The sequence below is a fragment of the Myotis daubentonii genome, chromosome 8 (genome assembly GCF_963259705.1).
Source record: "Myotis daubentonii chromosome 8, mMyoDau2.1, whole genome shotgun sequence".
In the NCBI taxonomy this organism is placed as follows: Eukaryota; Metazoa; Chordata; class Mammalia; order Chiroptera; family Vespertilionidae; genus Myotis; species Myotis daubentonii.
This window is the reverse complement of record NC_081847.1, coordinates 2,456,540-2,483,365: the sequence shown is the minus strand read 5'-3', so window position 1 is coordinate 2,483,365 and position 26,826 is coordinate 2,456,540. Positions and strand designations below refer to the sequence as shown.

Genomic DNA, 26,826 nt, shown 5'->3' with positions numbered 1-26,826 from the left:
CTCTCTCCACGCAGCTCATACCCCTATCCATGGACGGGTGGGTTGTCTCCCCCCTTTTTTGCACAGATGATGGTATCAGTGATGTCCTTGAGTGCGTGCACTTCCCAGTGGTGAGTGTGCAGTGACTGTGGCCTCGCGAGCTCATCCCATACTGGCCCACAGCAGTGGGTGGAGTGTTTTGTCCCCAACAACCTTTCAACATGTCTGTGTTAGGAAACCTTTGCATCTTTGAGAATCTAAGTCAGTGGTTCTCACCCTGTGGATTGCGACCCCTTTGGTGGTCGAACGACCCTTTCATAGGGGTCGCCTAAGACCATCCTGCATATCAGATATTTACATTACGATTCATAACAGTAGCAACATTACAGTTATGAAGTAGCAACAAAAATAATTTTATGGCTGGGTCACAACATGAGGAACTGTATTTAAAGGGCCAGAAGGTTGAGAACCACTGACTAAGTGTTAAAAGAGAAACTCTGCATCTTAAAATTAGTGTCTCCTACCATGAGTCAGATGGAACGACTTTTGACCCATGTTTTTTATTGAGTTGTTGGACTTTGTCTTAGTTATTTGTACAGACTCTTTCCATAGGAAGGATTTATCCCTAAAAATTTATCCTTGTTTGTTATTTAGCTCTTGTCTTTGTTTAAAGTAGTTTTGCCATGTAGAAATTTTTTATTATGTAAGGTAATTAATCTTTATGGTGTGGGCTTTGTGAGCTCATAATATTGTCCCCATGTTCTCTTCTAGTACTTTATGGTTATTTTAAATGCTTTTTTCTTTGATCAACTTAGGATTTATCTATGTATATATAAATGGCTAAGTGTCCATCTGACCAGTAGCTATGATGTGCGCTGACCACTAGGGGGCAGATGCTCAATGCAGGAGCTGCTATGACGTGCACTGGCCATCTACACTAATAAAAGAGAAACATGGTAATTGACGTACGACCGCTACCCTTCCCATTGGCTAATCAGCGAGATATGCAAATTAACTGACAGCCAAGATGGCGACCGGCAGCCAGGCAGCTTAAACTGAAAACGAGGCTTGCTTGCTTCAGTGACGGTGGACTCGAACGTTCCCCGCCTGCCGCTGCAGGCCTCTGAGCGGGCAGTTTGAAACATAGTAACATAGAGAAGCTAAAAAAACTCCAGAAACCTGCTTTCAGCGAGCCGGGATCTCAGAGCTGGAGTTGACACAGAGTTTCGATTGTAGAACACAAACAAGTCTGGGCCCGAGGGTTTCCGCTTTCCCAGCAGCAGAGGCCGCAGAGCTGGAGCCACAGCTAAAGCTGGCCCAGAATAAAAACAAAAGAAAAAGAAAAAAAGGAGCGGTTGGGAGCTTCAGTCACCCCCAGCCTGAAAACAGCCCTCAGCCCCTCACCCAGGCTGGCCAGGCACCCCAGTGGGGACCCCCACCCTGAAGGGTGTGTGACCAGCTGCAAACAGCCATCATCCCCTCATCCAGGCTGGCCAGGCACCCCAGTGGGGACCCCACCCTGATCCAGGACACCCTTCAGGGCAAACCACCGGCCCCCACCCATGCACCAGGCCTCTATGCTATATAGTAAAAGGGTAATATGCCTGCCAGCACCAGGATCAACAGAGCTGAGAGGCCTCCTGGCACTGGGATCAGCGTGACAGGGGGCAGCGCCCAAAACCCCTGATCGGCCCTGCTCTGTGTGTGTCAGGGTGCGGCACCCCAAACCCCCCCCCCCTCCACAGGCCCTGCTCTGTGTGTGATGGGGTAGAGCCATAACCTCCCCATCAGCCCTGCCCTGAGTGTGACAGTGGCGGCGCCCCAACCCCCTGATCAGCCCTGCTCTGTGGGTGATAGAGTGCGGCGTCCCAACCCCCTAATTCGCCCTGCTCTGTGTGTGACAGGGGACGGTGCCCCAACCCCCCCCGCCCCCCCCCACAGGCCCTGCTCTGTGTGTGACGGGGTAGAGCCATAACCTCCCCATCAGCCCTGCTCTGTGCGTGACAGGGGGCAGCGCCCCAACCCCCTGATTGGTTCTGCTCTGTGCGTGACGGGGGTGGTGCCGCAACCTCCCCATCGACCCTGCCTTGAGTGTGACAGGGGGCGGTGCCCCAACCCCCGAATCGGCCCTACCCTGAGCGTGACTGAGGGTGGCATCGCAACCTCCCAATCAGCCCTGCTCTGTGCATGACAGGGGGCGGTGCCCCAACTCCCCAATCGGCCCTGCTCTGAGCCCGACCAGGGGCTGCACCTAGGGATTGGGCCTGCCCTCTGCCACCCGGGAGCAGGCCTAAGCCAGCAGGTTGTTATCTCCTGAGGGGTCCCAGACTTCGAGAGGGCACAGCCGGGCTGAGGGACCCCCCCCCCCGAGTGCACAAATTTTTGTGCACCGGGCCTCTAGTTCTATATAATAAAAGGCTAATATGTAAATTGTCCCCACAGGCATGAGTTCCACTGACCGGGAGTTAGATGTGCACTGGCCACCAGAGGGTGGCGTGGAACATGGCAGGCACTGGTGATGCAGTGCTGTCAGTGGGTGACTGTGTAGGTGCTGCCAGCCCCGATGGGCCCTGATGAGATGGGACCGCAGTGGGATGGCAAAGCAGGTGAGTGGGTGGCACCAGGCCAAGGCAGTGTGAGTGGGGGCCCTGATCACCCTGCCAGTTGCCCCAGAAATCAGCTCTGATTGCTGGCCAGGCCTAGGGACCCCACCCATGCACAAATTTCATGCACTGGGACTCTAGTTTAAAAATAAACAGCACCATGGACCTGGGGCCGACTAACCAACACTCAGTTTCCCCCAAGTGGAACACAGGCCCCACCACCACCCTGGAGTGACACCCCACCAAATCACAGCCAATGCTGCCAAGACCCCATGGTGCAAAATGCAGCCCATAGCCCAGCCCAGCCTGGAAATGGTCACTGTGGGTGCCAGGTAATGATGTCATGTAGCAACGCCCGGCTTCCTCTCCCTAGCAACTAGCCTCCTTGCAGTTTCTTCAACCCAGGAACACGACTTGCTTTATAGCCAGGTGCAAACATTTTACACGGCAACGAAATGTCTGCGAAACGTATTCCCGTGCCTCATCTCACTTGATCCTCACAGAAGTCCTGGAGTAGGTAGATAGGAGACTTGGTGGAATCCTATTTTCTTTTCATTAGCCAGAAAATGGAGATTTAGAAAGTTTAGAAACGACCTGACTGAAAAGAAGTAAGAAATGGTGGAACTTAAAAATGACTTCAGGTTTTCTCACTGCACAGAATATAGTCAAACACTGCTGCAGTTAAATATTTTACCCTTTGTTCTCCCTGGGTGATCTACAATAATAATCTGCTTCATGTTGATATTTACTGCTGTGTTGCTGACAATTACCTGAAAGAGAAGTTGGGGTGCTTCACTGGGCTGGAGAAAGTTTAGCTACATCAGAAAGCAGGTCTAATTAAGCAAGTTTATTCTATACCTATAAAAGGCTAAGTTGACTTGCACATGCGCGATACATATAAAGCTCTCGCTGGCGCCAATCGCATGCATGTGTTTCGATTTGTCATTGTCAATTGTAAATTTAGTTGACACTTCTATTATAGAGAAAGGGTGAATAGTGATATTAAAATATTTCTTCTAATTAATTTCCTTTCTTATTTGGTATAAGATCCAAGTCAGCCCTGGTCAGTGTTTCCCAGCAGTTAGAGCATCAGCCATACACAGAAGGATTGTGGGTTTGATTTCCGGTCAAGGGCATATACCTGGGTTGTGCTGGTCAGGGCATGTGCAGGAGGCAACCAGTTGATGTATCTCTCTCACATCAATCCCTCTTTTCCTCCCCCTCTCTGCCTCTCTTCCTCCCTCCCTTTCACTCTTTCTGAAAAACAATGGAAAAAATATCCTTGGGTGAGGATTAAAAAAGAAAAAAGATCCAAGTCAGGGATCTGTGTCAGTTTGGGAAACTGAATAAAGGGCTTCAGGTGTGTGCAGAGCACAGAGAAGCCACTAAGGGTAAGAGGAGAGGAGCTGGAGAAGGCTGCCCAACAGGAGGGGAGACCAGTGGATGGGGATCCTGCAGAGAGAGGGCTGGGAGGATAAATACCTCCTCCTGTGGGGCTCCCCCAAGACAAATCCTAACCAGGAGGTAGGCAGAATGGGTGCACCTGCAGGTCCCCTCTGCTCTGGGCTGGGTGGGGAGGCTGATGGTGGATGGCTGGATGGTGGACACTGAGCTGGCAATGGGAGGGAGGAAGGGCTGGGTCTGGTGAGTGACCTTGACCTGGTCTGGCCAAAGTGCAGCTCCACGAAGCCAGGTCTGTGGGGGTGGGAGTGCCAGGAAGGCCATCGGTGTGCACAGGGCCCCAGCCTCCTCCGAAAGAGGGCCCACGAGCGAGAGCACCGTGCTGCACCACCGTTCATTCATTCATTCATTCATTCATTCAGCACATGTGTGTTGAGCCCTTGCCAAAAAGTTGTGATCCTCCCTGACATAAAAATTCAACCAAAAACATTAAGCCATAAGTCGGTGTAACAAAGACTCAAATGATTTTTCCCAGGATGACTAGACAGACTCTTTTGAGAAAAAGAAGAAGCCCAATTCTTTCTTCTTTTTTTGGTTTGATGAGTGCATTTTATTATTATCTGCTGTTTGCTGGAAATTAGCAAATATTGAAAGCTTTTTTAAAAAAATAATCCTTTATTGTTGAAAGTATTATACATGTTCCCTTTTTTCCCCCATTGACCCCTCCAGCCGGGGCCATGCATATTCGCACACAGGTTCTTGATTGGTTACCTCCCACCCACCCACCCTCCCCCCCACTTCCCTCTGAGATTCCGCACTCTGTTCCATGCTTCCATGTCCCTGGATCCACTCCGTTTATCAGTTTATTTTGTTACTTAGATTCCACAGAAGTGAGGTCATGTGGTACGTGTCCTTCTCTGACTGGCTTATTTCACTCTGCATGATACTCTCCAGGCCCCTCCATGCTGCCTCAAGGGGTAAGAGATCCTTCTTTGTTACAGCTGCATAGTATCCCATGGTGTAAATGTACCACAGCTTTTTATCCACTCATCTACTGATGGGCACTTGGGCTGTTTCCAGATCATCAGCAATTGCAAATGGTGCTGCTGTGAGCATATGGGTGCATACATCCTTTCTGATTGGTGAGAACTCCAATTCTTAAAACAATTTTTTTGGTTGCCCAGCTTTGATGGGCATTTGCTCTGACTGTCAGAAATTCAGTGTCCAGCTGGGTGGGGTCCCTGTGGGCGGGGCTTGACAGTGGGGTCGGGGCAGGGAACAGGAGTTTGGGTCCCAGGGAGACTGACCTGGCAGAGGGACTTGGCTGTTGTCCCGTAGGAGCTGCTGGTGACCACACTGTGGCTGGACAGGGGCCTCTGGGACTACTGAGATGGCCTTGAGCTGAGTTTGGGTAGCATGGGCTGTGGGGTGTGGAGCAGGTGACCCCTCAGTCTGTGGCCCAGTCAGAGGAGAAGGGGGAGGAGAGGAGAGCTGTGGAATGTGCGCCTTGGGGAGGGGAGGGCAGGACCCCAGGAGGCCCCGCACCCGCTTTGAGCGTGTGGCTGGGAAGGGGACAAAGGAAAGTCCCTATGGGGACAGCGGAAATGAAGGGATCATGGAGGCCCTCCAGGTGCGTGGGGCCTGGAGGACACAGGAAGCCCTGCGGGGTGGGCGGACGCTGCCTGTCTGACCCTGTGGCACTAGGGATGGCCAGCACTCTCAGTTTTATTTATTGATTGTGAGAGAGAGGAAGGGAAGAAGCCAGGTCAAAGTTTAAGCTGCGTCTCCTTACCCCAAACCATGGGAGCTGTGGGCACTGAGAGCAGCTGCCGCCAGCCAGGAGTCCCGGCAAGATGTCTGGCCCGCGCGCAGGGACTTGGCGACCTGACACCCCTCGCTGCCCTGTCCAGAGCCAAGCCCTCTGCACACCTGGGTCTTGCTGGTCCTTTGATTTCCTTTGGCAGTGCCCCGTGGGGGCACCAGTTCTCCCATTCACAGGGCTGGGCCTCTACTCTGAGCTGCTGCGCTCCCCAAGCAGAGCCAGTGGGTCTCCTCCCACCCCTTCTGCATGTGACAGGTCCCTTCAAACCATTAAAGCCTTTGATGAGACCCCTGCTCAGAGCTGCTCTGTGAATGGATGCAGAATTGGAATTTAAATTAAAACGTTGTTTTTGTAGTCTGGAGGCTTTGCCTGGGAAGAAATTAAAGGGACAGCTCACCCTTTTCCTCACCCTCCAGCTGGGTGGCCCTTCCTCCAACCCTGTGCTGGAGAGGAGGCTGCATGGGGGCAGCTGTCCCCACACTGGGGACTGTCCCCTCTCTGGCCCCACCAGGGACACCTGCAAGGGAGGCAGTGGCCCTGGGAACCAAGAGAACAGTATTCACTTACAAGCAGGTGCAGGCCTGCTCCCAGGAGCCCACAGCCAGGGGCCGAGGTGCCTGGACTAGGGGTCAAGGGCCCAGGAAGGTTATAACTTAAGGAAAGAGGAGTTTAGCTGGACATGGACGTTTGTAAAACACACAGCCAGCAAGGGTTACTCCCCCAATGTGGGGAAATCTTTATATCTTAACAGAAAATTTACAACAAAATAGAAAAAAGGGGGCCACAGGGCTGTGTAGAGATGAGCTGCCCAGAGAGAGCAGAGCTGGAGAAGTGGCTTTTGGGGTCCCTGCGTGCTGCCTCCTGCCGGGAGCTGTTTCAAGGCACCTGGCATATATGGCATACTGTTCTTAATATGTTTGCTCATCTTGGCACTATGTGTTTTAACCAAGGTCACCTCTCTGAGAAAGGTTGTTTCCCCAGGTAGGGATTTCCCCCTGAAGTTAGGGAGGGAATAAAAGCCCTTAATTAAGTGCCAGGTGGGTAATTAATTACTTTAACTACGAACAATCATGCTTAAGCTACATAATCTTTACTCCCTGGAATGGAGATAAGAAACGCCCTAACCTTTGGAATAGAGATTGATAGGATTGGAATCAACTGGTATAAATACAGATGTAACAAGACAACAGGACACAGAACCTAGACACAGAACCTACACAGAACCTAGAGACAGAAGAACTTCGCTGGAGAGAACATGGCAAAAGATCCTGGACAAAAACTGGAGATCCAGACCAGAACCTAGAGACAGAACCTAGCGAGAGAACCTGGCTGAAGAACCTAGAGACAGAACCTGGCTACAGAACCTGGATAGAAAATGGCAAGAGAACCTGACTAGAACCTGGTGACAAAACCTGGCTGGAGAACCTAGCGAGGGAACATAGCTACAGAACCTGGCTGGAGAACCTGCTGGAGAACCTAGCAAGAGAACATGGACACAGAACCTGGCTGGAGATCCTAACCAGAACTTCGCTGGAGATCCTGAACAGAACTTGGCTGGAGATCCTGTCTAGAGATCCTGGCTAGGCTGCTGATCAACTGAACGCTGTCTCTGTGTTATTCTTTCTTCGCCGACTCCGTCCACACCTTTGGGGACCTCTGGACCTGCTGGGGTTGGACCCCAGCAGCCTCCCTCGCCCCAGATGGCTGAGTTGCGTCTGGGAAAGGCACGCCACGTGCTGTTTGGCTTGGAGAACGGTCCAGCCCCAGAGGCCCTGTGGGAGCGAGCCTGGGAGGAGCCTCCTGACCACCCCGAAGTTCTGGGTTGTTGGCTGATGACTGAACTTGAGTGTGTGGTACTTCCTGCCCCAAATTCTATGTGAAGACACCCACCCTCACTAATCACCCCAAAACACAGGAGGCTGGCACAACTGAAATCAGATTCTCCAAGTGAGTGAATAGATGTGAGCTTCATGCTGTGGCCAGAGAGCCACCCCCAGGAGCCCTGGCGAGCCTCCCCCTGGCACCCAGGGCATCCGTGCCACAGGCCACCTGTAACCCTCAGCAGCAAGGAGGCGGGCTATTGGGAATGTACTTGTCGTGACAAAGGTGTCCTGCTTGTCCCTGGGCAGGAGCACACAGGTTCGGTTCACCCCGAGTCCCGACACACAGGGCTAACGCCAGGTAGGTGGGTCTGACACCCTGGAAATCATGCTGAGCAATAAAAAGCACGTTTCAAAGGGTTTTACTCTGTATGATCACATTCATTCACATTAATGTAACCTGCAAAGAATGGTCCGCGATGTTCTTGGATGTGAATGTAGATGGCAAAATGGAAAACATGCAGAGATGATACAAACCAATTTCAGAGGCAACGATGGATTCAGAGTGTTTATCATTGCCTATGTGTTTGGACATTTTTGTGCTTAAAAAATTTAAAAAGACAGAAAAATCAGGAGGCTGGGACAAGGAGGCTGGCCTTGGGAGCTCCCCCAGTGGTGGGGGAGGGTTCCAAGCAGGATTTTATAGGAGAAAGAGTGAGAGAGGAGGGAGAGTCTGGGGCAAAGGCTCAGGTGGGACATGTACCTGCGCAGGACTGCAGAATCTGGGCAGGAGATGCCCAGGGAGAGGGTGGTTCCTCTCCCTCTGGTCCTGGGTCAGGACAGAGCTGGGCGTGGAGATGTGGGCTGGAGAGGGGGGAGTGCAGTCAATGATGCCTCATGCAGATACTGCACGAAGCAAACAGTATAAAAGCCTGGCTCAGTCACGGAGAGCTATTTCCTACAGCTCAACAACTTGATCATACAGTTAAATTTTTATTTATGGCACAGCTGCTAATTGCACCATAAACATGTTTCCATCAAGAGATTACTGTTTACTCATTTGCCAATCAGCTCATTATCTTGCTACCTCACATCCTGCTCCCAATCTTCCCACATCCCAAATCCTGCAGTTGGTCATGCCTCCCAGGGCAGCTCCTCCAGGCCCACCTGCCTCCTGGAGACTCAGCCCGCCCCTCCAGCCGCACACGCCTGCTGTGCTCTGCTGTCCCTGCGCCAGAAGAGTCGGTGCCCCTGTGACCGGTCTGACATGGTCCTGCTCTCCCTTCTCTGGCTCCCTTTACCCCAGACCCTCAGCTTTTCCTTGGCCTCCCCACCCATCTCCCTACCTGGGTTCCCAAGGCTCATCCTTTCCGTAGCAGCACTTGTTCCTACTACTCAGCTCCTGCTGTGTGTGTTGGCACCGGTGTGGCCGTCTCTCCAGGAGCACCTTGCGGAGTGTTCAAGAAGGTCTTCTATCTGTTCATGTTTGTTCCTTCACTCATTCATCCAACCTTGACCCCTCCTATGCACAGGGTGTGGCAGGAGTCCTTTTCCCAGGAGCTCTTCTCACCGCCCCCCTCGCCTCCCCAGGGTGAGCCTGAGAGGAACCCCTCTGGGTGGACAGGCTTCTCACCGCACCCCGAGTGCGGACTCACACCCCCTGAGGAGGGCTGAGCCCCCTTCTGGGCGGCCTGTCTGTCATCCTCTCCAGGCCCCTCCCTGCAGAGAAATTGGATGAGCACTTTCTGTGGGCAGAGCCTCTCCCAATATCCCTCTGAGGGCATCCCCTCCATGCTGGGAGCCAGCCAGGTGCGAGGCCAAGCCAGGAGGAGATATTTGCACGGCAGCCTCTTGGGAGGAAAAGGAGAAACCATTTCCATCCCACCAGCTCCTTCAATTTTAGGTCAAACATTGTTAGAGCCACTCTGACGGGCTGGGAGTGTGCAGATGGGAGTTGCCTGATAGAAAAACTACCCCCCTCCCCGCCCCCGACCCAAACAAAAGATCAGGTTTAACACAAGGGCCTGGAGACTTGTGGGGGCACACAGGGGAGTAACGTGGACAGCCCCCAGGCTTGGGATCTGTGCCTTGCTTAAACTGATGAGAGTCATGAACCCTGTCCCCACTGCGGCCCATGGGGATGGGGATAGCAGAGACCACAGATCCAGGAGCCAGTTAACAGGGCTGTGCAGGACCCATGTTCAACAGTGACATCTTCTGGCCACCACTGGAACAGCACCTGGTGGACTCTGCCTGGGCCGGGGCAGGCTATCCCTCTTGGTCCTGTGAGCTGCTCCTGGTCTCAGACCACTGGATGGATGCTCAGGTTGGAGGAGGAAGTTTAGGAAGGAAATCATAAACTTTGTGTTAATAGAGGGTTTAGAGGCTTGCTTTTGACGAAACAAAAACCCATGCTCATGTTTATATCTTGGGCTGGTGAAAGGTCCTTTATACCCACTCACTCCCCTTCCCAAATGTTTGCTGGCCCTTCTCTTGGGGTCCTGAAGAAGGTCTGATTTTGGGGTCTTCTGGTCAGGGGGCGGGGGGCAGACCTGTCCTAACTGACTGTGGCCCCTGGTGCTGAGCCTGGGCCTGCCCACCCTGCCTGTATCCTGCCCTTGGTGGGACATGCCCTCAGCCTGAGTGTGGCCCAAACCAACCCCAGCTCCAACTCTGGCAGGGGCCTGGGCTAGGCCTGGCATCAGGAGACAGAGAGCCACCAGGCTGAGATCCTGGGAACTGGGAGTCTTCAGCTTGGCTGGGGGACAGGCTGTGACTTCCAGGACATCCTTCCCTCCCCTCATTCCACCCCCTCCCCAGACTCTGTTTTCAATAAGTCAATTAGCACAACTTTAAAGCAATTGGGAGGCTCAGCAGCCAGGTTCTGCAGGCTGCTGAGTGTATTCATGCCCCACTTGCCCGGCCACTCTGTGTCCCCCAAGCCTGGCAGCTGCTGCTGACTCGCCCAGCCTAGAGATGCAGCTCAGGGTCCGCCTTCTCTCCTGGGTCCTAGGAGGGTGGATGGGCAGCCCAGGAGAGAGGCCCAGGGTTGCCTGGGCCTGGGTTTGCTTGTGGAGGAGACAAGACAGGATGCTGGTGAGAAGTTCAGCCCCTGAGCTGGGTGCTGGGCGCAGATTCCCTCTGAGCACTGCCTTCCCTTCCCTTCCCTTCCCTTCCCTTCCCTTCCCTTCCCTTCCCTTCCCTTCCCTTCCCTTCCCTTCCCTTCCCCCTCCCTCCTCCCCCTGCCCTGCCCCAATGCTGGGAGTTGAGGGCCCTGGCTGCGCTGTTGGTGACATTCTGCTCTAGACAGCTGCTCCCACTCTGTGGCCTGAAGAGGGGAGCGTTCTGCTGCAGTTTTGGGGGAGGGGGTTGTCCCCGCCTCTGCCCTCCCCCAGCCTCTGTTTGGGGCTCTGGCCTCTGCACTTTGCACACCAGGGTGAGTGAGTGTCAAGGCCTGTGCCCTGCATGTGGCAACACCCATCTGAGCCAGCTCCAGGCGACTTGGAGGAGGTGACGCAGGTGCTGCAGGCTTCCTGCCCCTCCTCCGGGTGAGAGCATGGAAACGGGTAGGGCAGGTGCAGGGCCCGACTTTGCAGACAGAGCCCTTTGTGTAGGACTCTGTAGGACGCCCAGACTGGCCTTCCAGCAGCTCCCTCCAGGCCAGCTCTCAAAGAAGGCCTGTTCTTCCTCTGGACGGGAGCATCCGCACGACCTCTCAGATGTGCAGGAAGGCAGCAGCCCGCGCCATGTTCTCCCTCCCTTCTCCATCCACTCGGCTCTGGAACTCTGAGCCAGCCTGAGTGTCCCCGTCCCGTCCCCGAGGAGCTGGGTGCTGGGCAAGGGGTGACACGACTTGTGAGATTTTGTCTGTGATAAGGCTGAGGCAGGAGGGCCCAGGGCCTGGAGAGCTCCAAGGACACGCTGACCTCACCTGGCAGCTTCCCGGGGAGGGTGTAGCAGGAGGAGCTGGAAAGAGCTGGGTGGGAGCAAGCCCCACTGTGGCTGAGCACCGGGAGGCAGGGGCAGGTGGAGGGCTGGGGCTTTATCCTGAAGGATGGGGCCCAATGGGGGGCACACAGGACAGGGGGTAGCTGCTGCCAGGTGGGTGCAGGCCATGGGCAGGAGGAAGGGCCCTACCTGTTCTCCAGCCAAGGAAGGGGCCTGCCTGCCTCAGTGGAGAACCCTCGCAGGCCACAGGGACTAAGCCAGGTGGACAGCTGAAATGGTTTTGAGGGGCTCTGGGGTGTTTGGCCCCCAATGGCAGGACATGAGGGAGCCAGCCTGCCTCCACTCGGGAAACGGACCCCTGTATCCAGCCCCTGCTGTGCTGTCCACGCCCATGTGGGCTGGCAGCCTCTGCTGGGCCAGAGCACAAGTGAGTGTCCACGCCCTGTGTCCCCACAGCTGCCGCTGAGCAAGTGAGTGCACCCCAAAAGGTCCTCTACGGAAGGGCACTGAGGGGTGTGAGGCAGTGGGCTCAGACTGGGGGCCTCATACCCCCTAAGGTTACATTAGAAATGGCGGGGCCACCCGGAGTTGGGGACTGTGGTTCCTGTCCCCATGAGTGCGAACAGGAGGCGTGCTTATGCCCTCAGGGCGTCGTCTCAGGTCCAGGCACTTCACCCTGCAGCTGCTCTCCTGTCATCCAAACTCCTTCAGACAGCGCCGGCCCCTGGGCGGGAGCCTCTGGGCGGGAGCCTCTGGGCAGAGCGGGCGGTGTCTGCCCCAGCCCTGCCCGTGGGACTGTGCATGCGGGAGGGGCAGGTGGAAGGACCTCCCGGGCTGCTGACTGGCCCGTTCTCTCCTGGCGCTCTGTCCCATGGCTGGCTCTCACTTTCTCATGAAGCCGTTGCCAACACAATGGCCCACATTGCAGGATAAATGTGAACACTGCCATGGAGGCACTGAGACAAGGGCACTGGGGGGTCATCGTCCACGGGGGGCAGGCGGCTGCAGGCGGTGCGGCTGTGGCTTGGGACCCTCCGGCTCAGGCCGAGGATGGGTCCAGAACTGGCTTGGGAGTCCATCCCAGGAGAGGACATGGCAGCCCCTTCCCTGCAGGTGTGGCTGAGCGTGGCTGCAGGCCCAGCCCCTCTGCCGGGGGTGCTGCTGGCTGCCAGGAGCTTCCCACCCACCGCCCTGTGGGGTGAAGCTGGGGCCCCAGGTCTCTTCCGTTTGCGTCCGCCTTCTGGATGGCACTAGAGAGTCTGCTTGGCAAACACCAGTGATGAGTGCTCAGTTGCACGCAAGGAAATCTCGGGAGGGCGCTGGCTTGTCAGCTGGAGCCCAGCGGTGTCTGAGTGCCCTTGGGTTGGAAGTGAGGCCCGGGATGTGCCCTGCGTGCCTGCGCCCTCAGTCAGGCCGAAGACAAGCGGTGAGGGCGCAGGACAGGGTCTTCTGTGTGGGGCCCTTGGTGCGCCCTGGACGTCCAGCTGGGTCTCTGCCACCTGGCCAGCCTGACCCCAGGCTCGGTGTGCTCTCGGACTGTGCCTGTCCGGCCCCACATCCCGCTCCCGGTGTGCAGTGTGCACACGGGCCCTGGCCCGGCTGTGCCTGTGCTCTGTGTGCCACTGAGGGTCGTGGGCCTGGCTCTCGAGTTTCCAGCGAGTCCGTCTGGGCTGGTGCAGGATGGACACCGGCAGCACCAGGCTTCCTTGAAGCGCAGTGACATCACTAGGAGGCTGCTGCCAGCACTTAGTGACTGGCCACCGCTCGCCTCCTGCCACCGGTGATTTCATTATTGTTTGACGAGAACTCAGACAGGCCATGATCATGTTTCCAAGGGAACTTTGCAGCTGAGTGATTGGATGGGCAACAGCTTCAAGTTCAAGCAGTGACTGCTATGCCCAGGCCCATGGCAAGCCCACAGCCTGGATGTCCTGTCCTCAGCCACGGGCTCCCCAGCTCAGAGGGAGGCTCGGAGCCCCTCCTCCCGTGATCCTGCTTATCCCTGTGGGGTGGGGGCCTGTGCCCCCTGCCCTCTGCCCTCCTCTCCAGCACCCCAGTCTGCTGGGCCCTCCCTCCTCTGTACCCTCTGGGGAATTTGCATACAGGTGCACCTGCCTGTGCAGCTGAGGGTTGGGGGTGGGAACCAGGAGCACAGGTGGTGGGACAATGGCCACTCAGAGTGAGTCTCATTCTCCTGCTGCCTCCTCAGAGCTGCAGCCTCGCCCAGGCCAGTGGGGGAGGGTGGGCTCTGGCCTGTGGGGCCCCTGGGGAGCCCTTGGGCTGCCATGAGCTTGCCCTGGAGCCTTGCCACCCTTAGTGGCTGGCTGAGCCTCCATTCCTTGTCTATAATTGGGGTGATGTGGCCCTGGGGAATGGCCTGCAGGGCCTGTGCTGATGGAGGTGGGCGGGCGGACCCTCAGGTCCGGCTGCACATCACCAACCAGGGTCTCCCGTGAGGACTGCCAGGGCTCCTTCCGAATGGGCGCTTGGCCAGGTGGTGCTGAGGCTCAGCAGGCCCATCCATAGACCCGCAGGCGCCGGGGTCTGGAGTGTTGTAATTGGTCCAGTGATCACCAATGAATAGTTCAGCTGTAAAAGGCTGAGTTTCCCAGTGGGCATGAGGCCACGCCCTGTTTTGGGAATATTGCCTTGGCATTTGCTTTCTCACAGGCTGGGAGCCTGGTGGGCCAGAGGAGTCTCACTGTGCTATTGTCCTCAGGGCCTAGTGACCACTGTGGTGACGGATGGGGAGGCTCTGGGCTCACAGCACCCCTTCCCGGCCAGCTCTGGGTCCTCGCCAGCAGCCGCTTCCCCAGCTCCTGTCCCAGCCTGGCCTCCTGAGACCTCTAGGAGTGGCTGTGTCTGCCAGCCTGTCTCTCTTTCCTTCCAAACCCAGGATCTTCAGTGTGTGAGGCTGGGGAGGATGTCTTTCCGGCCTCTTGTTGGACATGAGGTTGTCTTGCTCCGTGTGTGTGTGTGTGTGTGTGTGTGTGTGTATGGGGGGGGGGTCAGGTCAGGGAGGGAGGGGCACGCAGTGTTCTGAGCTCCAGCAGCATTGTGGATGGTTATACTGGTGCCCCCCAATGAGCTGTGTCCCATGTCCATGCCGGACGTAGCCCATCACTTGTACCAATCTCCCCAGCAAAGTGATGCATCTACCCCCATCTATTCACTCACCCACCCCCCCATTCTCCTACCCCCACCCCCATTCTCCTACCCCACCCCCCATTCTCCTACCCCACCCCCCATTCTCCTACCCCCACCCCCCATTCTCCTACCCACCCAGCCAGCCAGCCATCCATCCTTCCACACACTCATGGGTGGCAGAGTTGGGCATGGAAAGGTCAGGGCTAATGATGGGCTCATTGCAGTCTCATCCAGCAGGTTCAGGGCTCTGGGTGTGTGTGAGTGAGTGTGTGCATGTGAGTGTGTGAATGTGAGTGTGTGAGAGTGAGAGTGTGTGTGAGTGTGAATGTGAATGTGTGTGTGAGTGTGTGCGTGCAAGTGTGAGTGTGCGTGCGAGTGTGTGTGTGTAAGAGAGTGTGTGTGTGTGTGTGTGTTTGTGTGTGTGTGTGTGTGTGTGTGTTGGGGTGGGAGGATTGCACAGGGTCTGGAAGTTTCCAAGCTGCTCTAACCTATGAAGGCTGGTGGGGCTCAGGGAAAGGTGAGGCCTTGGGGCCCTGGACAGAGCTTCTAGTCCCGGCCTGGCCCAGGCCCACTGGCCAGGTGAACAGCCCTAGGCTGACCAGGCAGAGGGGGGGCCTTTCTCACCCAGAGGCGCTGAGTCCCCATGCCGAGAGCCTTGCCAGGGAGTTCCCGGGGAGGAAGCACTGGGCCTCTGTGGTGCCGAAGGCCAGGATTTGGGCTGTGGCTGCAGATGGTGCTGGACTCCAGGGCCAGCTCTGTCCGGGATCTGTGGCCCTTGGCACTCTGAGCCACACTGTTGACCCTAGAGGAGCACTCCACAGTGCCAGGCTCAGCGGCTCCCCTCCCTCCTCCTCAGGTTGGGCCTCTGGCTCCCTCGGGAGGTTACTGTGCTTGCTGCGCCCAGATCTGGCCCCTACGACTAGCTCTGCTGAGGGCTCCAGCTGCCCTTTCACTCTTTTGGGCTCTGGGGTGCCAGCTGGGATGGGAGGGCCCTGCACCTCACCCTCACCCCAGGGCACTGTATCTGAGACTGGGGCTGACTGGGGTCTGTTCTTTCTTCCTTCACTCACCCAGTGGGCTGGCTCTTGGTCTCCACTGCTGGGTGTGGCTAGAACAACCCAGGGTCAGCTGTCCTGAGCTCCACCTCTGACCCCTCTGGACTGAGTGTTGGAGGGAGTGTTTCTCCTAATGGGACTAGGCTGCTGTTGTCCCCACACCCAAGCCTGCAGCCATATGGTGGCCCCTGGCTCCACCGAACTCCACTGTTGCTGCTGGGGTGTTCCCTCCTGGGCTCTGCTGGAGGGCTCCCCCCATGAGCTGTCTTGACATTTGTGGGCAGCAGCCTCATGGCCACCAATAAGCAGATGCCACCAGCCTGGCCTGCCATGGCAACGCCCTCTGCCTCACTCTGTCCGGCTCCGGGCGCTTTATCTCTGCGGCCATCTGTTCTGGGAGCAGAATTCTAAAGCCATTTAAACAGACCTTGGAGCAGAGAAGGTGCTGAGCCCTCTATCCTCCCATATGTGTGCACATAAACACACACCACCCACATGCACACACCACACAAGTGCACACGCCACACACCACACGCGTGCACACACACCACACACGTACATGCACACACACGCAGATGAGGTGTGACCTTGCAGGGTGGAAGGCCACAAGAAGGACAAAGTCCAGGGAGATTTCCACCAGCACTGCTTCCTGTCTTCCACCTCCCTTTCCACTTCTCTGTCCGTCTGTCTGTCTGAGCCTGCCTGACTTCTGCCTCCCCTCTCTGCCTTGCTCTCTCCTTTGTCCCCACTCCTACCTCCTTCGGCCGGTGTTCCTCTCCCTTGACCCTTGCCTCCAGCCCCTTCCCAGCGCTGCCTGTCACGGAGGTCTTTTTCTCTGTCTCTGTCCTCCCTGTGACCTGGCCAGCTGCTCTCTGTCCTGGCAGGCCACTCCCTCAGAAGGCGTCTGGTCCCTGCTCACTGTCCCAGACACACTTAGAAGTCTCAGTGGGGCTTCCTGATCAGGTCTGAACCTGTTTGGCCTCCCCAACCCCAAGATAGCCAAGTGGGGGGCAGGGGCCATCCGACATGGCAATCAGCTTCCTGGCCCCCCTGCCTGGGGGCAGCCTGCCCTCAGCTGGCATTGAGAAGCCTCACTCTGGGCAGAAGCACCCTGAGACCAGCAGGCATGGAGGGGACAGGAAGCCTTGGCTGTGCGGGGACATGTAGCTGTGAAAGGTGATGTCCCAAGGGCTCCCTGGGGTTGGTGGCTGAGCTCAGTGCTGCCCTGGCTTCTGGAAATGGGAGGAAGGGGCCATGGCCACACAGAGCCCCTGAGAGGGGCTGGAGAGACCTCTGCCCTTGACAGCCAGAACTGAGCTATAGACAGGCAGCCCTCCTAGGGGCCCCTGTGGCCAGAGGCAAATGCTCCTGAAACGCTAGGGCAGTGGTTCTCAACCTTCTGGCCCTTTAAATACAGTTCCTCATGTGACCCAACCATAAAATAATTTTTGTTGCTATTTCATAACTGTAATGTTGCTGCTGTTATGAATCGTAATGTTAATATCTGATATGCAGGATGGTCTTAGGCGACCCCTGTGAAAGGGTCTTTCGACCGCCAAAGGGGTCACGGCCCACAGGTTGAGAACCGCTGGGTTAGATGGAGGTGGGCAGAGGCCGCTGGGTTAGGCAATGTTTTCCATAACAAATAAAATGGGAGGGCCCTCTGGTGGAGGGCACAGTTCTGAGCCCTGGGCTGTGAAATGGATGAGTGACCCCTGTGAAAGGGTCCTTCGACCGCCAAAGGGGTCGCGACCCACAGGTTGCGAACCGCTGCTCTAGGGGCTGCAGGCCTGAGGGTAGTGTTGATTCCAGGATTCTGACTCAGTGAGGTGGCCGGAGCATGGGCACGGGGTGTGGGGCATGGAGGAGCTGGGGCCCTGCAGCCCTCAGAGGGTAGTTGACTTTGTTTCACTTGACTCTGAACTTGTCCAAGTGGTTTTGTCATGTGATGGATTAGAAGGTCATTCGGTTTTATTAAAGGAAACAGCACAAGCATTCATAGATTCCACCATCGTTACTTTAAATAATCAATCTTAATGAACTCCACCCGAAGAACTCATCTTCCCCAAGGTTAGGGAGCAGGTGAGGTGGAGGAGAGGATTGCGAGCTGCAGGCACCTGGCGGCTGTGGTGCCAGGAGGGCTTCCTGGGTCCCTGAGGCTGGGCAGCCAGGGGTGCGTGATGGGGACCCAGCACCAGCCAGTCAGTGCTACCTGCCTGGGACCCACTGTGAAGAGGAGGCAGCTGAGGCACAGAAGGGCTAGATAACTCTCCCAAGGTCAGCTCTGTTCTGTTAGCATGGGGGTCGCTGCAGACAAGGGACTGTGACCGCCTATAGGGGCTCTCCCACCTGTCCCACCTGCTCCTCCCCCACCTGCCTCAGCTCTGCCCCTCTCTCCCTGCACTCTCACCAACCTCACTAATCAGAGGACTCACCTTTTATTTCCAGCCTGATCTTGGCCCTGAGCCTCAGACTGGGACCCCCATAGATTCCCACACACCTGCTCCCTCCCCCATTAGTGAGTGGCACTGCCCCCACCAGTGGCTCAAGCTCAACCTGGAGTCCTGAGCATCCCCCTGCGGTGTGTCTTGCCCCTAACTCACACCCAGGCCATCAGCAGCCTGTACCCCACTTTAGGCAGGGGGGTAGCCAGATGGAGGGTGGGATGGCGACCTCCCAGAGGTGAGACTTGAGTTGTCTCAGGGTGAGCAGAAGCCAGGCTCTAGGCTGGGAGTGTCCAGCCAGGTCTGGGATGGGCCAAACTTTGCATAAACAAAGCCGTGTGGGCAGTGAAGGATGGGGACAGGGGATGGGGCAGGAGGACTTGTCCTAGAAAGGTCACCTCCACCCCTCCCCACGCTGGTCTGGGCTGAGCTGCCAGAGGTCAAACTCAAGTTCCTCCCTCCTAAGCCTCCATCCCAGAGAGGTGGGTTTCTGGTCCTCCCTTTACCTTTCCCCACCCCCCACCAGGGCTCCCTAGTTTGGTGGTGGGGAGCCCATAGTCCCAGGGCCCCAGGGCCTGTCCCTTAGGCAGCCAGTGATTATGTTGGGGTCAAGCCAGGGCTCCCCAGACCGATCCTGCCCCCCATCCCACTGGTCTCCCACCTAGTTTCTGCCCTGGCTTGGTCTGGGGCAGCCGTGGGCAAACTACGGCCCGTTTGAAATGAATAAAACTAAAAAAAAAAGAGACCGTACCCATTTCTGTAATGATGTTTACTTTGAATTTATATTAGTTCACACAAACACTCCATCCATGCTTTTGTTCCGGCCCTCCGGTCCAGTTTAAGAACCCGTTGTGGCCCTCGAGTCAAAAAGTTTGCCCACCCCTGGTCTGGGGTGAAGTAGGTAGAGAGGGAATGTGGGGGAAAGAAGGTGAGAGGAAAGGGGAGGGGGGTAAAGGAGGGGGAGGGGGAGAGGGAGGGGAGGGGAGGAGGAGCTCAGGGAGGGAAAGGGTGGGGGGAGGGGGAAGCGTTCTTTGGAAGGAGCCTCCCTGGCTCACTGTGAGGGGCCGTTCCTCTTCCCCACCTGCAGGCGGGGCTCTTTGTCTGGGCTGGGGCCCATTGTGTGGGGAAGGGAGCCTCATTGGCAAGGCATTAATTTGTGATTGTCTGCTCTTTGCTCTGATTGGCTGGGTGAGAAGGGGCTCTCCAGGGCCCTAGGACACAGAAGTTTGTGCAGCAACTTTCCCCAGCATGAAGTGACCGAGTGTCCAGGCTTCAGATCGGAGATTTACCTGTTCAGCCAGGATGGCGCTCTGCGGGACTTTCCTGGGTGCGTACCTCCCCCCAGCCTCGGGCACCCCTCCCTGGCCTGTTCACAGGTTTCCGCCAAGACGCCCGAGGGACTAATTAGCTGTGTGTCCCGTCAGCACTCAGTGCTCTTCTCTGGGAAGCAGAGGAGGTCACAGAAGGGCTCCTCCTGAAAGAGGCCAGGCCCATGGACTCCAGCTGCCTTCCCTCAGCTGACGGAGAGCTTGCAGCACCTGTCCTTGGGCTGGCGCGGGAGGTTGAAGGTGGGGGGCAGTGAGGGAGGGTGTGGGTGCAGCAGGCTCCCAGGCTCTGAGAGGAGGTGGGGTGGGAGCAGGTCTCTGTGTGTGAGTGGAGAGGCTTGTCTGGAACAGAGGGGCTGTGGCTGGGGCAGCTGCTTGTGTTCCCGTCACATGTAGAGTTCCTCTGTGTGTACCATTTAACACTGTGCTGGAGCAAGAGTTTGTGTGTGACCCCTACAAATCCTCGCAATCGTGTGTGTGTGTGTGTGTGTGTGTGTGTGTGCAGATATGTGTTCACACAGTGTCAGAGGGTTGGTGTGTTTGATGTCTCAGCGTGAAACAGTCTCACAGTCTGGCCCAGAGTGTGTGCGGGTGTGCGAGACGGCACACAAAGTCAGCCCTGGGTGTTGGTAAGAGTGGCTCTGGGTTTTGTTTGCTCCATCTGCCAGCGCCTGCCTGGGGCCGCACCCCCCTCGCCCTCAGCTGTTCATATACAATATTAATGCTGACCACCTCGGCTCCACACACAAGGGCCCTAATTGTCGTCTGCAGCTTTAAGGCGGTGCCCATCTGCAGGACGCTTTCAGAAAACACACACAAGAAAGCCTCACCCAGCTGGTCACGGAGAAGGTCGTGCCAGTCACAGATGCAGAAAGTTTAGACCAAAATTACTTGAAAGAGTTTTTATGAAGCAAATGGACAGATTCTTGGAGTATCTGTGCAGATTTGCACAAGGAATTACACGTATTTTACATGATCTTTCCAGCCAAGCGATCATCAAGCCTGTCTCCCCGGCGCGCCTTCAGTTACAGATTTGGTTTTGCAAAGCTCGCTCTGTCCCCACTGGAGTTTGGAGACGCTTCAGCCAAACAGGTTGTTTCCTGTGAATGCTCCCAACCGTTACAGTCACATGCGACTTCCCTATAAAGCTTAAAGGAAAGCAATCGGCTCTGTGCTTAATTGTGGAAAAGAAAGCATCTTATCACTAAAATGTCCGTGGTGTTTGTCACCCGGAAACAAAGTGTTTGATGGCACCTGGCGGCTGTCACTTCCAAGCAGGACTGGCAGCCTTGGTGTGCAGGCTCCCAGCGAGTCCTGAGCCGAGGCTGTGGGGAGAACAAAGGCCGCTCGGGGCGACGGCGCTGTCCAAAGTGCTGATCAGACCAAGGCACGTGGCCACCCAGCCTCTCAGGCTGGGAAGCCGGCCGCACAGCCCTTCCCTGCTCCTCTCCTGTGACCCTCCCTTGTTCTCTAGATGAGTCAGCCCCAGATTTTGAACCTGTGCTCATTAAACCCGTTTCTTCTGAAACAGCCCAAGGGCTTCTCTCCCAGTTCCTGGAACTGGCAGCGAGCACATTGGAAGTCTCCATTTCTAACAGAGCGGCACAGCTGGGGGGGGGGGGAATGAGTCAGTGGGGGATGCGTCAGTGGGGGACGCGTGAAATGCTGAGACTGAGGTTTGTGCTGATATAATTCCTGTTTCCTGAAGAAGTAATTGTGCCGCACCAGGTCTTCTTTGTACAACTTGATCTCTCCCTGTAGCTACCTGTTTGTTGTTGTTTCTAAGCGTGACTGTTACATATCTGAATTAGTGCTTTTGTGAGACAGTGGGCATTGTTGGGGAATCGGCTGACTCAGCACCGCCCCCCCCCCCCCCCCCCAGTATATCTCCCCTGCAGACAATGGCGCTCAGGGCTGCCGGAGCCTGCAGCCTGCTGATAAGAGTTTAATAGGATTGCTGAATGCCAAAGGCTCGGATGTAAAGCATCCCAGCACACACAGCGTGGCCAGAGGAGACAGGAAGTGGCTTTTCAGGAGAGCTCTCAACTGACTATGTCCTTCTTTCTCAACCTGAGGGTCGCGACCATCGGAAAACACATATAGCACGTCAGATATTCACATTACGATTCATAACAGTAGCAAGATTACAGTTATGAAGTAGCCACGAAAATAATTTTATGGTTGGGGGTCACCACAACATGAGGAACTGTATTAAAGGGTCGCAGCATTAGGAAGGTTGAGAACCACTGAAGAATCTTCTAGGCTAATGGACATGAGCTTCCAAAAGAATAAAAACAATGGTAGGCAGGCACTGCAGGAGCCTCACACTTTTCTCATCGGATAATTAAGATTTCACCCGCAGTTTGACCAGCGAAGGCGTGCATTTAGTTCCTTTTGCTCCATCTGAAAGGTTGCCCACCATATATTGTGCATTTTATCGATGAGGATAATGTGTGTGAATAAGAACCGAACATACCTACTTGCCTACTTTTAGGGTGATGCTCGATGGCTTCCCTGTAGATAGGACACTGCATGTTAACAATAATTGCTGTGGAAGAGTTTTGGCTGATTTTCAGCACATGCTTTCTTAAAGAATGCAAAATGTTTTAGTTCTGTCTCATTCATACTTTTGATGACCTGGGACCTTGGATGCTAATTAAGTTGGGGTTTATGTGTTCTTGAATAACTTACCAGGAAATGCTATTTGCTGCTGAGAAGCCTCTGTCCTCCATGGCAGCCGGTCCTAGGAAGAAGTCTGAAATTCACAGGACAGTTCCTAATAACCTAATGTGATAATGGACAATTGTTCGCCTGATTTATCAGAAAGAAAAGGGAACTTGAGTAGTAAGCAAGCATACCTTGGCTCCTGGGTACCCTGAGGAAATTCCTACATTTACCCCTGAATGTGGAAAAAAAATCCCAAAATGAGAGATGAGAAAGCAGACAATTTAGTTTTAAATTGTGGGTGGTACTTCTATTGTATGTACCTAAAGAGTGGGTGGTACTTCTATTGTGTGTGCTATGGATTTTCCTCCTCTTGATTTTCATTGGATAGCTCCTTGCAGGCAGTTTTAAAAAGACTCAGAAAGATGGAGCAGAGAACTTGTGCGTAAGCGATAAACTTACGACTTAAGGGCTCCAGGAGGTACACATCCTCTCTGAGAGGGTTTTATTATTTTAAAATAATTGTTTTAAAAAGGGAATGTGTAATAAAAGAAAAGTATCTTTTCTTGATTGATTATTTGTGTGTATAAATTTATTTTTTGGTCTGTGGCCACAGGTACTATTTAAGCACTTTAAAAATATATACACACATCCATTTACGTCACTGATACTTGAATATGCAGATGAACCCCTATGTAGCCCTCCTGGCTCATCTGAGTGATAAATTCTGCCGTCCGTTCTTTATGATGGTAGGTCATATTCTTAACCACCAATAAATATTGTAAAGTACTTTCTCTGCAGCCATGCTAACCCAGGGCATCTGTCATTCCGGTTGCTGCTATTAGGAATTATTGGACTGAACCACTGGTGGAGAAAGCAGAGGGGGGTGAGCATGGCAGTTGTGACGCTCTCTGCCCTTTTGTGTATTTTGCATAAAAAACCCAATCATGTTGCATATTAATTATAAACCAGTGTGGGCAAATGCGGGCGCCTTGTGCTGGAGGCGGCTCAGAGCAGGAGCTGGGGGCTCCGCCAGCCAGGCCCCTCTCAGTTCCCAGGTCAGCAGATCCATCTTGCTGATGCTATACTGTAAATTTATTTCACCTCGGAGAGTAAACAGATATATTGAGCCCCAAGGGTTCATGGGTAGCGTATTTACAAAGGAGCCTCTCTGCCAGCCCGTGCCACCGCTGCTAATGAGAGCGGTCATTAAGTAAATGAGACGCTGCCTTTCGCTGGCTTAGGAGCCCGCACACTGAGGGGAGAAGATATTTAATTGAAACCCGCACACAGGCTTCCCCACATGTGATGCCTGGCAGGCAGCTGCCTGCCCCTCCTCCCGTCCACCCTGCACCCCCCATGTAAATTTCATGATTGCTTTCCGTGATGTCATTTTGAAAGAGGACAGACAATAGCTGTGGGGAAAGGTAAGTCAATGTTATGTTCTTTCGCGGACAAAGGCAGATCCCGGGTGCTTAGCTCCCCCCTCGGACGGACGGACCGGGGACAGGGGCTTGGCATGCGAGCAGCTAGTTGCTGGGATGAAGGCTTTCTCTGCAGGGGGAGCAGGTCGGGGGCGGCTCTCTAGAGCCGCTCTGTTGGGCCGAGGCGCTCTTCTCCTCCGGGGTCCGCCGGGGCTGGTTTCCTCCCCTCCCGGGCCCTCCCTGCTCGCGCGCAGGCTTGGCCTCTGAGTCGAGTGGACACTGTGCGTCCCCCGGGAAAGACACTGGGGGGCCTGGTAGCCAGGCGGGAAACTTCACTGCATTTCTGGAAGAGGAGCGGGGGTGCCGGCAGCTGTGGGGCCGCGGCTGTGACGGAGAGGACGCTGCCTCCGTCAGCAGCAGATCTCCCTGGAACGGGGACTCAGTCCGCACATCATGTGTGGCCCCCCCACCCCGAGACGCGGAGTGGAGATGGTCATGTGAGCATTTGTCTTTGCCTGTCACGTATCTCTAAAGTTAGGGAACGACACCTAGGTGCATGCATCTGTGGGGGAGAGTGCAGGAATGAGTAGCCGCTCCTCTCGGTCCCTTCTCGCGATGTGACAGGGTCCCGAGAGCCATGGCGTCTGTATTGGTGTAACTGGGCTTGTGTATTTAAAGCTAAAAATCCTGGCTGGCCGAGCAGTTGGTGTGAGCTTTGAGCGACGTGGTGCCCTTGTCTGTGGGTGACATGTCAGGGTGTGGACTTTGTTCTGTCCCCTGGATCACTTTCTTCTTTGTGAGCCAGGAAAGTAGACGAGCCGCGGGCCCTTGTGTGTGTGGGTCCTCATGCGGGGGCTCACCTCTTCCTCCTGTCCCACAGCTGTTCTTGTCTCAGCGTCCATGTCACCAGTGGATACCACTGGCCGGTCAAGTTTGTTGAATTCCTGAAACAAAGCACCGGGAGGTGGCTCTGGGAGCAGGAGGAGGCTGGTCTCCGGCCAGCAGACTGTCCCTGTCCGGGTGCTGCTGACATCCTTATCATCACCATTCTTTTGGGAGAGGGAGGTGGGAAATGTTGCCTTACTGGTTTAAAAAAAAGTCAGAGAACCTGTGATGGTTTCTGAGGCTAGTGGCTGAGTGAACAAAAGGCAGGCGGGTGCTGGGCAGATCCGAGGGGTGAGCCTGGGTGCAGGTGACAAGTGTGCTTACTCTGGTCCTTGCCACCAGGGCCCCCCCCCCCCCCCCCCCCGTCGGTCCTGGGCTGACGATCACCCCCTTCCATGTGCTTTGTTAGTTACTGATAAACAAAAGAGTGGGAGAGCAGGGATTGGAGTTTGTGGCGCAGCAGGGAGGGCGTCCCCCACAGGACAGGACCTGCCAGCTTCCCAGAGTGGTTTGTTGTGCAGAGCAGGCCAGCTAGGGCGCAGGCCGCAGCTTGCTTGCAAAGAGGAGGCAGCTGCAGGAACCCTCGGCCCCTGGAGCTGGAGACGGGGCCCTGTGTAGCACTGGCCCTCCCCGGGGCCATGAGAGCGGGGAACAGAGGCCTTTCCATCTTGGAACCACCTGGGCTGGGTTCCCTTGGACTGCAGGGCCCAGATGTGGGTCTGGGAGCTCATTCAGGTCAAGGAGGCCGCTTCTGACCTGGGGGCCCGTGGGACCCTCAGGATTGCTCTGGTCTAGAGGCAGCCCCAAGTACTTGAGACAATATACCTTCTTGGAAGGTTCTGGCAAAAGCAGAGTTCTGGTGCCAGATGGCAGAGAACCTGGTTAGAGGTGACCCCCTGTGGGCGCAGAGCCTTTGGGGCTGAGAGTTTGCTCTGTCCTGGTTGTCACAGCACCTTTTACTTGAAAGCCCTGTCAGTGCTCAGAGATGTCGACAGGCCCGCTGAGTGTGCTGGCCCCTGGCTCAGAGGAGCGCTGGTTCTGGCTGGAGCTGGGCCCAGCTGTTCTGGGCACTCTCCCTGGTGCTGCCCAGAGCCTGGACCCTCCTTTTCCTACTGCCCTCTTTTGGCCTGGAGTCACCAAGGATGCCCACCAGGACATGGTGACTCTGTGAGCTTGATGGCTAGGGGAGGGGGGGGCGGAGAGGAAGGGCGGAGAGGGGGCTGGAGTGTGTAGGCAGCACAGAGCCAAGCTGACCTCCCTCCGGATGGGGCCCATGCCTGGCGATGGCCACACCGTTTGGAATGCTGGTTTGCATGGCCCAGCACTGGGCACACAGCAAGACAAAGTATCTGCAGACGGACACTGTGCCAGAGTGCCAGCAAGGTCCTCTTGGCCTCCCGCGGCTGCCCTGATGGCAGTAGGCTCACTGGTGGGGCCAGCTCCTCCTGGATGGGCTGGGCATGCCATGTGACATGGTGAAAGCTCAGGCCCCACCTGGTGACCGTCTTGGTCAGCACCACGTGGCCCAGAGCAATGGAGTGACAGGGGGCGGGGACTGGCCCAGGGGCTGGGTGCCCCTGTCACCTGATCGGCCGGCAGGGCACTGGGCAGCCAGTAGGACGCAGTCAGTAGCCAGGCTTTCTGGGAAGACCAACACTGCACTGGCCCGAGCCCTGGAAGCCTGGCCCAGGTCCTCTTGCTGTCGGCTTTTAGCTGTGGAAAGCCGGCAGGAGAGCCCTGCGGGTGCCGCTGGACCTTGCTCCAGTCTCAGCTCCCAGTCCGCCTCCTATTGCTCTCCTGTGAACTCCCTCATGAATAACGGAGCAGTTGAGTGTCTACTTTAACGGGAATTTTGTGGTGAGAGTTGATAGGAAAATGGTCTTTGGGAGCTGGCATCATTAGATTAGTCAGCCCCCAAAATGCCATTTCCCAGAGGGGTGAGAGCAGTGCCCCCGGGGCCTTCTGCTCCTAAGACCCCAAGGCCATTCTCTCTGGGGACCCCTCCTGGGCAGCCCAGCCAGAGCGCTGCGGGTCTGGTTGGGGAGGTCTCGAGGCCTCAGAGCACTTTCTGTCTTTCATGAATGCTGAGTTTCATTTCTCCAAACATTGCTTTAAAAACTCAAAACAAAACGAGAGAGGGACGTGTTTCACTTGAAATGTTTTTGCTCTCAGACTCCGCGCGGAGCTCGCGTCAGAGAGAACAGAGACAGGACCCCTCAGGGCAGCGCGGCTCCGGGCACTTCCAACACCCCCCGCCCCCTCCCATCAGCGTTGCTGGCGCCAGCCCACCCTCCCTGGCTCTCACCGTC

General features: G+C 55.7%; 1 protein-coding gene across 1 annotated transcript in view; it reads left to right on the top strand.

Moving 5' to 3' along the window:
• The first annotated feature begins 16,801 nt into the window (after window positions 1-16,801).
• The window catches only part of MYT1 (myelin transcription factor 1), a 68,711-nt gene continuing 58,686 nt past the window's right edge, over window positions 16,802-26,826 (top strand). The window contains exons 1-2 of the mRNA XM_059707484.1: window positions 16,802-16,899; window positions 23,610-23,635. Coding sequence (XP_059563467.1) covers window positions 16,802-16,899; window positions 23,610-23,635 — 124 coding nt within the window. The remainder of the gene's footprint in view (window positions 16,900-23,609; window positions 23,636-26,826) is intronic.